At 37.7% G+C, this 12,436-nt stretch overlaps 1 protein-coding gene across 1 annotated transcript in view; it reads left to right on the top strand.

Annotated features, from left to right (window-relative positions):
- The window catches only part of TOP2A (DNA topoisomerase II alpha), a 28,924-nt gene that overhangs the window by 233 nt on the left and 16,255 nt on the right, over positions 1–12,436 (top strand). The window contains exons 2-19 of the mRNA XM_077853137.1: positions 818–973; positions 1,190–1,280; positions 1,550–1,613; positions 3,629–3,774; positions 3,926–4,023; positions 4,245–4,457; positions 4,799–4,972; positions 5,145–5,246; positions 5,345–5,482; positions 7,230–7,368; positions 9,023–9,180; positions 9,654–9,779; positions 10,053–10,163; positions 10,297–10,402; positions 10,494–10,603; positions 11,023–11,115; positions 12,064–12,178; positions 12,281–12,402. Of these exons, the coding sequence (XP_077709263.1) occupies positions 818–973; positions 1,190–1,280; positions 1,550–1,613; positions 3,629–3,774; positions 3,926–4,023; positions 4,245–4,457; positions 4,799–4,972; positions 5,145–5,246; positions 5,345–5,482; positions 7,230–7,368; positions 9,023–9,180; positions 9,654–9,779; positions 10,053–10,163; positions 10,297–10,402; positions 10,494–10,603; positions 11,023–11,115; positions 12,064–12,178; positions 12,281–12,402 (2,262 nt within the window). The remainder of the gene's footprint in view (positions 1–817; positions 974–1,189; positions 1,281–1,549; positions 1,614–3,628; positions 3,775–3,925; positions 4,024–4,244; positions 4,458–4,798; positions 4,973–5,144; positions 5,247–5,344; positions 5,483–7,229; positions 7,369–9,022; positions 9,181–9,653; positions 9,780–10,052; positions 10,164–10,296; positions 10,403–10,493; positions 10,604–11,022; positions 11,116–12,063; positions 12,179–12,280; positions 12,403–12,436) is intronic.

Below are 12,436 nucleotides of genomic sequence, written 5' to 3'. Positions count from 1 at the left end.
GTTCGGCTCCCGGGCTGTGTGCGGTCCGAGTGCCGCCCGCTTGGAGCCGGCCTTGCGCGTCGTCCGCGGTCTGCTGGGCCCGGCGTGATCGTGAAGAGGATAGCTTTCCTTTATGGTGCTAGTAGTGAAATATTACCGGCTACACTGGCTTCTCTGGAGTGTAGGGTTCTGTTTTACTGTTTCTGGGGCGGGTGTTCAACTCTCCTGTATTATTATAATAACAGTCCGCGTGTGGCCCTAAGCTGCACAGGTGCTTTGCTCTCCTACCCTCGAGTGGAAAAAAGAGATTGAATGTCCCTGACCTTGGGAAGGTGCAGGGCCGGGCACGATGTTCCCCAGTGAGGAGCCGGCTCAAAATATGTCCTTCCTGTGTTCAAAACGTTAAGGTAGACAAACGATTGAATCGATGGGCTCCCAAACTGCGGCTGACCAGAATCTGTTGTGTGCCTGGGACGTAGCAGGCATTCGGTAAATATTTGCGGAAGGTCTGAAAGAAGCGGGTGTGTTTTATTGATGACCTCTAAAACCTTCAAGGGGAAAAAAATTAAAAATAAATGAATAAAACCTTCAAGGGAAATATTTCCATGTCACAACGCACTTGATGAGATAGGTTTGTTCAAACTGAACCCTGGGAACTTGGCTGCAGTTAACTCAAACTGCTGTGTGGGTACAAAACGATAGAAACTCCACCAATACCTAGTAAAATGATGGTGGTTTGTCATCGTGGGTAAATCATTACGGTGGGTGTTTTGTTTGCGGTTCTTAATAAACCTCTCATTGAAAAATTCCCCCTTCTACAATTTTCTGAAATTGCTAGCCGGTAAATGAAAACATGCAAATCAGCAAAACAAAGAAAAATGAAGATGCTAAGAAAAGACTGTCTATTGAAAGGATCTATCAAAAGAAAACCCAACTGGAACATATTTTGCTCCGCCCGGACACCTACATTGGCTCTGTGGAATTAGTGACCCAGGTAAAACCAAGTAATTTAATGTGGTTATGAAGTAGTTAAAATGTGTACTTTTCCAGGTTAATTTTCTATGTATTCCACGTACTTTGTGTGTCACTAGACCTGGCCTAAGCTATCATATATATGTTGTAGTATTTAATCCAGATATAATAATGATGATAAAACAATAAATATAGGGTAAAAAAGAAAAGTAACTATATTTCCTTGCCTTATTTCTAGCAAATGTGGGTTTACGATGAAGATATTGGCATGAACTATAGGGAAGTCACCTTTGTCCCTGGGTTGTACAAAATCTTTGATGAGATTCTGGGTGAGTAAATTCTTTCATATAAATATCTACTGGTCAAATCCTTCCTAAGTATCCTTCTTAGCAAACCCTCTATAACCAGAGCTCCTGTCATTTCAAACAATAGCTGGCAAGGTGAAGAAGATTACTAGAGTCTGGCAAGTTTAATTCTTTCCTAGAAACAGTGCTATGAATAAATGTTAAATTAACACCTAGTTAATACTGCTTTTTTCTTTCTATATCTTAATTTTTTTAAATACTTCAGTTTCTTACGAATGTGTATTTTCTTTCAGTCAATGCTGCAGACAACAAACAAAGGGACCCAAAAATGTCTTGTATTAGAGTCACAATTGACCCGTAAGTCTCTTGCATGATCTTTTGGTTTGTTATAGCTCGTGGTTACTGTTAGTTGCATTTACTTTGATTTATACTAACACTGACCTTTTTATTAAATGAAATTCTGCAAAAGCACAGAAAAGCAGAATGCTACAATGAACAATCTTTGATACCTACACCTAGATCCAACAGTTATCAGCGCTTTGCCATTTTTGCTCCATCCATACTTTTTCAGTTATTTCAAAATAAATTACAGACATTATGACACTTCATCCCTAAATTTTTCAGTAAGCATCTCCAATAATTGCTCTAAGCATTCTGGAGTCCAGAGCTTTCACTTTTTCTCATGATGCTATTCAAATAGGAAACCAGCAGGTGGTGATAGAGAATAATTGGATCTAATATTTCTGGTTATAAATGCTGGGTATCCCTTTGTGGGTACTCAAGGTGCTTGTTTCACCTTTTTATTAGCCTGATCTGTTATGGCATAAACTGCTTTAGGTTCTCTGGGGGGAAGTGTGTTAATGAGGTACTTGAATGTTCCTTAAGGGCTTGATATCCTAGTCTTTAAAAAAATGTTGAGCTAGTTTTAGTCTTTTTTGTAGATAATACTAAGCATAACTTGGAATAAGATCTGTGGTGTTAATCTGGTTATAACTGAGCTACTATTTTATGAGAATTAACTTAAAAAAAAACAAGAGAGGGGCAGCCCCAGTGGCTCAGCAGTTTAGCACCACCTTCAGCCCAGAGTGTGATCCTGGAGACTCGGAAATTGAGTCCCATGGAAATTGAGTCCCACGTCGGGCTCCTGGCATGGAGCCTGTTCCTCCCTCTGCCTGTGTCTCTGCCTCTCTCTCTCTCAGTCTTTCTCTCATGAATAAATAAATATAAATAAAATCTTAAAAAAAATAAGAGAGAAATAACTCCAAATAAATTTTTAGCTTTTTTTTTTTTTTGGCCAGCAGAGCAATTTACAATTGGTAATGTTTTGCCCTTTCATATTTGTTTTGCGCTGTGCTTTGTTGGATGGGAAAGCTAAGGTTGCTAGGCAGTACAGATAGATGATCCTCTTAAAAGCAACATAATAGGGGCACCTGGGTGGCTCAGTCGGTTAAGTGTCAGACTCTTGATTTCAGGTCATGTCATGATTTCAGGATCCTGGGATCCAGCCCCAAGTAGGGCTCTGCCCACCAAGGAGTCTGCTTTAGGGTTTTTCTCTCCCTTTCTCTCCCCATCTCAAACATTCTCTCTCTCTCTCTCTCTCTCAAATAAATAAATCTTTTAAAAAACAAAAAAGAAAACAGTTTAATGATATTGTTTCCAAATTTTGTCCTTTCCATTGAGCATAAATCATTTCCCTTTGTTTATCCTAACATTTTAAAACTTCATATTTTTTCAGCATTATCAGTATCTGCCCAGGTGTTGGAAGGGATTAATTTTTTTTTCCTCTTGGCTCCTATTTCAGGAGGGTCAGGAACTAAACATGGTGGGAAAAGTACTTCATGCTGAATTTCAGAATATATGTATGAAAAAGAGTCATAGAGGGGGCAGCCCGGGTGGCTCAGCGGTTTAGCGCTGCCTTCTGCCCAGGGCGTGATCCTAGAGACGCAGGATCAAGTCCCACGTCAGACTCCGTGCATGGAGCCTGCTTCTCCCTCTGCCTGTGTCTCTGTCTCTCTCTCTCTCTTTCTCTCTCTGTGTCTCTCATGAATAAATAAAGTCTTTAAAAAAGTCATAGAAATTGAGACTTGAGAATTTCTATATTTTAAGAATAACATTTTTTTTTTTTTTAAGAATAACATTTAAGTATAAAAAATATTAAGCACTAGTTTACCTTTTATTTTATTTATTTATTCATGAGAGACAGAGACGCAGGCAGAGGGAGAAGCAGGCTCCATTCAGGGAGCCCGACATGGGACTCGATCCTGTGTCTCCAGGATCCCGCCCCGGGCTGAAGGTGGCACTAAACCACTGAGCCACCGGGGCTGCCCTTAACCATGTATTTTACAATAAAAGTTTCATTCTTCCTTTCTTAGGGAAAACAATTTAATTAGTATATGGAATAATGGGAAAGGTATTCCTGTTGTTGAACACAAAGTTGAGAAGATGTATGTCCCAGCACTCATCTTTGGACAGCTCCTAACTTCTAGTAACTATGATGATGATGAAAAGAAAGTAACAGGTAGAGTATGGAGGAAAATAACATACTTTTTGCTGATAAAGCACACTTTTAAGTGACTGTGGCATAAATTCCAATATTTTAATAATAATAAATCTCTATAATTGATTTGCATTGCCAGTGATAACAAAGTCTTTTACATTTATTTGCTCAGGTGGTCGAAATGGCTATGGGGCCAAATTGTGTAACATATTCAGTACCAAGTTTACTGTGGAAACAGCCAGTAGAGAATACAAGAAAATGTTCAAACAGGCAAGTAAATAAGTATCCTGTGTCTCAATTATAAATTGTACTTTAGCAATTTATAACAGCATTAATGGCTGGTTTAATGTAATGTAATTTATAAGCTATTAAATCATGGAAAATTATTCACGAACATATATTAAGTTATTTTTTAGCACTTCTAAATTTGTTTTTCTAGTTTGTTGTGAAAAGACTTGAATTTTTTATCTTCCTATTTTTTACTTTCACAGACGTGGATGGATAACATGGGAAGGGCTGGTGAGATGGAACTCAGGCCATTTAATGGGGAAGATTATACATGTATTACCTTCCAGCCTGACTTGTCCAAGTTTAAAATGCAAAGCCTAGATAAAGACATTGTTGCACTGATGGTTAGAAGAGCATACGATATTGCTGGATCCACTAAAGATGTCAAAGTCTTTCTCAATGGAAATAAACTACCAGTAAGCATTTTCTGGGGTGTTGTTAAGAGCAGTGAGGGACTTTATATAAAGATCATCATTAGAGGAAAAATTGATTTTTTTTCCTCCCATATTTTTTTTTACCACTTCTAGGATACGTTCCTGAAAAGATAACAGTATGCTACATTTTTTTACTTAGCTCTTTCAGACTCACTAAAAGAACTGTTTTTCTCAGTCTCCTAAACAAATCCTATTATACCCCTTAATGACAATTCTCTTATGCCCATCATTGAACATCATTAGTTTTGAAAAATCCTCATGGTCTATCATTGGATACTTTTTATAACTTTTTTCTAATACCATAACTTTCAATTCCTGTACAGGTAAAAGGATTCCGTAGCTACGTAGATATGTATCTGAAGGATAAGGTAGATGAAACTGGCAATCCATTGAAAATTATCCATGAACAAGTAAACCCCAGGTGGGAAGTATGTTTAACAATGAGTGAAAAAGGCTTTCAGCAAATTAGCTTCGTCAACAGCATTGCTACCTCCAAGGTAATTTCACTTTTGTATTAATCATGATTTATCTTTACATTTTTAATGAATAAAATGAACTCGGATATTTGGCTGCCTTGGCATAAAGCTAAGTTAGATTTTTAAAAATAATTGGTCATTATCATAATTTTGAGGATGGTGAGCTTTACAGTTTGGTTTATTTCCCCATTAGGGTGGCAGACATGTTGATTATATAGCTGATCAGATTGTGACTAAACTTGTTGATGTTGTGAAGAAGAAGAACAAGGGTGGTGTTGCAGTAAAAGCACATCAGGTATGATATTTTAGCAGTTTTTCTAAAGTCAAGTAAGAAGAGAAAGGCTATAAATAAAGCATAAGTTTATAGTGATGTAATATCAACTTTTCCTGCAGGTGAAAAATCACATGTGGATTTTTGTGAATGCCTTGATTGAAAACCCAACCTTTGACTCTCAGACGAAAGAAAACATGACTTTACAAGTCAAGAGCTTTGGATCGACATGCCAATTAAGTGAAAAATTCATCAAAGCTGTGAGTATCTACAGGGAAATAAGAAATAGAAGCACCTTGCTTTATTTCCATTGCCCTTCTCTGCTCTGCAAAAACCAAGATTCTTCCCATATGTCTTCTGCCTCTGAAAAAAGGTAAAAATTGCTTTCACCTCACTGGTCTTATTACAGCCTTAATTATCATCTATATGCCTATATATTTCCCATTACATTATCACTGTTCAATTTATTCTTTAGATTTTTATTTATTCATTCATTCATGAGAGAGAGAGAGAGAGAGGCAGAGACACAGGCAGAGGGAGAAGCAAGCCCCATGCAGAGCCTGATGTGGGATTCGATCCCAGGTCTCCAGGATCAGGCCCTGGGCTGAAGGCAGCGCTAAACCGCTGAGCCACCAGGGCTGCCCCACTGTTCAATTTAGATCACTTTTGAACTCAGCCCATTTAACTGCTTACCAAACAGCTTTGAATGCCTAAAGTTGACTCTCAGTCAACACATCCAAAACTGTGTTTTGGTTCTTTCCGTACTCACTGGATCTCTATACGAGGAACTTCCCCACCCCCAAAAAACGAAACTATTTCCTATCTTAATAAAAGTCCCTAACCAACCACTAGGTTGCATAAACAAAGCTGAGAGCCTTCTCTTTACCCCCCTGCCTCCTCTGTAATCCAATCAGTAAGACTCATCTTTTGGATACTTCAGTAGCCTCTCACTATCATCTCTTTTCTGTATTACTGTAATGATTCTTAATGTTCGTAACAGTTCAGTCCTTCTTTTTCAATGCCCTTGAGTAATCTTTTTGTCTTAAAGCACACGTTTTTGTCTTCATTCTCTTGAAGTCTTTTGGTAACTTCCACCCTTAGAAAAAGTCTAGGGGCGCCTTCCTGACTTAGTGGAGTATGTGACTCTTGATCTCGGGTTAGAAGTTTGAGCCCCACATTGGGTATAGAGATTACTTAAAATGTTTAAAAAAAGAAATGGGTGGCCCCTGGGTGGCTCAGTAGATTAAGTGTCTGACTCGTGATTTTGGCTCAGGTCCTAATCTCATGAGTTGTGAGATGGAGCTGCACATTGAACTCCGTGCTCAGGTGGGGAGTCTGCTTAGGATTCTCTATCCCTCTGCTACTCCTCCCACTTGCATGTACTCATTCTCTCTATCTTTCTCAAATAAATAAATCTTTAAAAATTAAAAAAAAAAATCTTTTTAAGACCAAATTCTTTAATGTGGCCTATAAGACTGCCATCTCCAACCTCATCTCAGTATCACTTTTTCCTGTGTTATCTAAGTTTCAGTCCTACTGTCTTCAAATTACTCAGTAGCATTAGTACTCTTGCCCCCCTCCTCAGAGCTTTTCCACATGGTAATCCTTCTGCCTGAAATGCTTCCTGGATGTAGCACACTTTTATCCATAACACTCATCACACTTGTAATTTCTCATTTTATTTCCATTTTACTGTTGTATCTTAAAGTCCATGAAGACAAGGACCTGACCAATTTGTTTTAACCACTAAATCTCCAACATGGACTCAGTGCTTAGCACAACATAAATATGTAGTCAGTAAGTATTTATTGAACGAATGAACCAAAGGAACCAGTTCCCTCAGTTATGATAACCTAAGACAGGAAGACGTAGCCTCTGTCTGAATTTTTTTTTTTTTTTTTTGCCTCTTTGCAAACTTTGGATTATTTTTATTTTTATAGGAACTCATTTGTATTCTAGATTTCTAACCAAACTCTTCTTCCCAAATGTGAATCTTCTCATTTTCAGGCAACTGGCTGTGGTATTGTGGAAAGCATTCTAAACTGGGTAAAGTTTAAGGCCCAAATCCAATTAAACAAGAAGTGTTCAGCTGTAAAGCATAACAGAATCAAGGGAATTCCCAAACTTGATGATGCCAATGACGCAGGTACACATTTAATAATGCTTCCAAACATTAAATCATGTGATTTGATTATTTGTTTTATTCATTAAGAGCATACCATCAATACTTTCCCCTCAACATGTAATATTCAACAGAGTATTTTTCCATGGGTAAAAATCAGCCAATTCCATGTTATTGAATGTTGAGATCATTTCTAATTTTTGACTGTTACATTAATGTTGAGATGACTATTAAGAGTATAAAATAAGAATTTGTAGTGATCTGGGGTGCCTGGGTAGCTTAGTCAGTTAGGCGTCTAACTCACAATCTTGGCTTAGGTCTTGATCTTGAGTCATGAGTTCAGGCCCTGCCTTGGACTCTGCACTGAATGTGGAGCCTGCTTAAAAATATATATATAGTGATCTATTATCTAATGTAGGGTAGGTAAAAATTTTCCTCAAACCTCTTAGGTCCTGTCCGGATCTGAAAAAACAAATTTTTTTTTTAAGATTTTATTTATTTGTTTGTTTGTTTGTTTGTTTATGAGAGACCCAGACAGAGAGGCAGAGAAATAGGCAGAGGGAGAAGCAGGCTCCCTGCAGGGAGCCTGATGAGGGATTTGATCCCAGGACCCCGGGATCATGACCTGAGCAAAAGGCAGATGCTCAACCACTGAGCCACCAAGGAGTCCCACTGTATCTAAAAATTAAACTGACAAAGACAGGTTAACTGATGAAAAACATACAAATTTATTTAAATAAATTTTACTTGACACAGGAGCTTTCATAGGGAAATGCCGCCCCAAAGAGAGGGTTAAACCTGAGTGTTTTTGTTAGATTTGAGGAAAAGTAGAAAGATATGATAAGAGCAGAGTATGAACTAAGTATAGTAAACGGGGAGAAGCTCAGTGAGGCCTACTCATTCAGATTCTTTTCAGTGTCTCTCTGGGAGATAAGAACATTCCCTTCCTCTGTGGTATATGGAGGGCACCTCTTACATTAGGGTCTCATGACCTGCTTCAGGGTAGAAGGTTGGGGGATGAGATCAGACTGAACTTGCTTTTAACATTTTCTCAAGCTCTTTCAGCTTAAAATATTTAGTATGCAAGTGCCCTATTTTGGGGGGGTTCTAAACCCCATCACTAACAAATATTTTTAACATAACATGATCAAATGAATGTCTAGCAATAGTGTAACTATCACGAGAAATTAGCATAAGAGAGGCACCTGGCTGGCTCTGTTGTTGTAGTATGTGACTCTTGGTCTCATGGTTGTGACTTCAGGCTCCATGTTGGGTAGGTAAGGAGATTACTTAAAATCATTTAGAGGTGCCTGGATGGCTCAGTCAGTTAAGTATCTGCCTTCAGCTCAGGTTATGATCCCAGGGTCCTGAGATTGAGCCCTGCATCAGGCTCCCTTTGCTTGCTACTCCACATGTTTGTGCATACTTTCTCACTCTTTCCCTCTTTCTCTCTGTCAAATGGATAAATAAAATCTTTTTAAAAAATAAAATATTTTTCAGAAAATTCAGAAAAAAATCATCTGAGAAACTAGGATTTTTTTTTTTACTATGAACATTAGTTCTAATATATATCTAATTACTAGTGTTCTATCACAAAACTGTTAATAGCATGTCTGAGTTAGTATATTTGAGGTTTGAACTAAATGTTCCAATATTAATTTGTGTATTTTTATTTTAGGGGGTCGAAACTCCAATGAGTGTACACTTATCCTGACTGAGGGAGACTCAGCTAAAACTTTGGCTGTTTCAGGCCTTGGTGTGGTTGGGAGAGACAAATATGGAGTTTTCCCACTTAGAGGAAAAATACTCAATGTTCGAGAAGCTTCTCATAAACAGGTAGAACCATCTTTAGAATCTAAATCTAGTTGTATAATGCAGGACTTCATGCTTATATTTCATTCCCTCACTGGGCATTTTGAAACCTATTTTAGATAGTTAATTGTTATTATTGTTATTTTTTTAATTTTTATTTATTTATGATAGTCACAGAGAGAGAAAGAGAGGCAGAGACACAGGCAGAGGGAGAAGCAGGCTCCATGCACCGGGAGCCCGATATGGGAATCGATCCCGGGTCTCCAGGATCGCGCCCTGGGCCAAAGGCAGGCGCCAAACCGCTGCGCCACCCAGGGATCCCTTGTTATTATTTTTAAGACATTGAGTATATTGTAGCATATCTTAACAGATCTTTCTGACTAAAGTATAAGCTAATAATTGAAAATAGTGGAGCTTAAGAAAATCCAAACAACATATACCGTCCTATTTTATTTTCAGATTTATAAGCAAAACATTACCTTTTATATCCATTTTAGATCATGGAAAATGCTGAAATTAATAATATCATCAAGATCGTGGGTCTTCAGTACAAGAAAAACTATGACGATGAAGATTCATTGAAGACTCTTCGTTATGGGAAGATAATGATTATGACAGATCAGGTCAGATTTGCTTTCAAATATATTAGATTATTACACTAAATTAACATGTCTTAACTGTTGCATTGCTTTCCTGCTATGGAAGGAAATTATTTAACCTGGAGCTTTATTCATCACATGTATGTTATACATACAGGTTAAGTGCTTGGATTTGAATAGCCTTTTTTTTTTTTTAATCCCCATAGAAAAATTTTAGAGAAATTACCAGTAGGTCAAGCATAATTGTTTTTAGTTTTGAAATAATTATTTTGTGTTTTTCTTTCCAAATATTTCTAGGACCAAGATGGTTCCCATATCAAAGGCTTGCTGATTAATTTTATCCATCATAACTGGCCCTCTCTTCTACGGCATCGTTTTCTGGAGGAATTTATCACTCCAATTGTAAAGGTATGTTAACTTCTAAATTACCATAATGGATATTTTAAGGCCCTACTCAACACTTTATACACATTTTTACCCCATGATGTACAGTATACAGGGGACTCGAGTCAAAACCACAGCAATGTGTTCTTTACCACAGGTGTCTAAAAACAAACAAGAAATGGCATTCTATAGCCTTCCTGAATTTGAAGAATGGAAGAGTTCTACTCCAAATCATAAAAAATGGAAAGTCAAGTACTACAAAGGTTTGTAAGGAAACCCACATAGAATTTCTCATTTTGTTTTAAACCATTATACAAGATTATATGGAGTAACTTAGTATTCTTGGTTGCATAGGTTTGGGTACCAGCACATCAAAAGAAGCTAAAGAATACTTTGCAAATATGAAAAGACATCGTATTCAGTTCAAATACTCTGGTCCTGAAGATGATGCTGCCATCAGCTTGGTCAGTTTGAATTCTGTTTCATACATTCTAGTTTTGTAAATCACTACTTTTAACTAGTTAATTGAAACATAAATATTTATATAGTAGAATGTTTTATAGGGGTGCCTGGGTAATTCAGTTGATTAAGTGTCTGCCTTTGGCTCGGGTCATGATCCCAGAGTCCTGGGATCAGGCACTGAGTCGGGCTCCCTGCTCCATGGAGAGCCTGCTTCTCCCTCTTCCTCTGCCTGCCACTCCACTCCCCCTGCTTATGCTTTCTACCTCTGTCAAGTGAATAAATAAAATCTTTTAAAAAAAATGTTTTATAGAATATAGAATGTTTTTAGTAAACATATCCTAGAGAAAGGGACCATATGTTTTAAGAAACTGAGTAAGACTGTTCGTACCAGTGACCTGTTATTTTTATCTCTAATTTGTAGGCCTTTAGCAAGAAACAGATAGATGATCGAAAGGAATGGTTAACTCATTTCATGGAAGATAGAAGACAACGGAAGTTACTTGGCCTTCCTGAGGTAAAAACTGTATATATTCAGGCACCTGAATGACTCATTTGGTTTGGCTCTTCATTTTGGCTCAGGTTGTGATTTCAGGGTCATGAAATTGAGCCCCATATGGGGCTTTGTGCTGGGAGCCTGTTTGGGATTCTCACAATCTCAATAGCCCTGCATGTGCTCAATCTTAAAAAAAAAAAATCCTACAACACAATGACTAATAGCTTCAGTAAAAAATTTAATAATAGGCAACTATATGAATGTGCTTATTTAGACTGCTGCATAAGTGTATGGAGCCTCAAAAATTAAAAAGGTAGGGCAGCCCAGGTGACTCAGCAGTTTAGCGCTACCTTCCGCACAGAGTGTGATCCTGGAAACCCAGGATCGAGTCCCACATCAGGCTCCCTGCATAGAGCCTGCTTCTCCCTCTGCTTGTGTCTCTGCTTCTATCTCTCTCTGTGTCTGTCATGAATAAATAAAATATTAAAAAAAAAAAATTAAAGGGCAATGTAGGGATCCCTGAGTGGCTCAGCGGACTTAGCGCCTGCCTTCGGCCCAGGGCATGATCCTGGAGTCCCAGGATTAAGTCCCACATCAGGCTCCCTGCATGGAGCCTGCTTCTCCCTCTGCCTGTGTCTCTGCCTCACTCATACTCTCTCTGTGTGTGTCTCTCATGAATAAGTAAATCTTTAAAAACTAAAAAGGCAGTGCAGTTTTTCTTAATTGTGCAACAATTAAATTTGCTTTATCTTTGTTTTTTTGTTTTGTTTTGTTTTTAATTTGCTTTATCTTTGAAACAGTAAAATACTTCTATAAAATTCTGTATCTTTGAGGGATTTAAGAATTATCACAGAAATGATATGATGAAAGATTTCTGTTTTATTTATTTGTTTGTTTCAAGCATTATTAAAGTCCATGATCTTTTTTTATTTTAAACTAGATCATGTAATACTCTCTTTGATCCCTCAGGATTACTTGTATGGGCAAACTACCACATATCTGACATACAATGACTTTATAAATAAGGAACTTATCCTGTTCTCAAATTCTGATAACGAGAGATCTATCCCATCTATGGTGGATGGTGAGTTCCAATTTGTTAGCCTGTTTTTGTCCTACATAGAAATCAATGTCCAAAAATAGTTAAGTTGAGGATACTAATATTTGTACTTCTTTTATTTTAAAGGCTTGAAACCAGGTCAAAGAAAGGTTTTGTTTACCTGTTTCAAACGGAATGACAAGCGAGAGGTGAAGGTTGCCCAGTTGGCTGGGTCAGTGGCTGAGATGTCCTCTTATCATCATGGTGAGGTAAACACACAATCCATAATGTTTCCAGAAAGCA

Source organism: Canis aureus, chromosome 16 (assembly GCF_053574225.1).
Source record: "Canis aureus isolate CA01 chromosome 16, VMU_Caureus_v.1.0, whole genome shotgun sequence".
NCBI lineage: Eukaryota > Metazoa > Chordata > Mammalia > Carnivora > Canidae > Canis > Canis aureus.
This window is presented reverse-complemented; position numbering and strand designations above follow the sequence as displayed.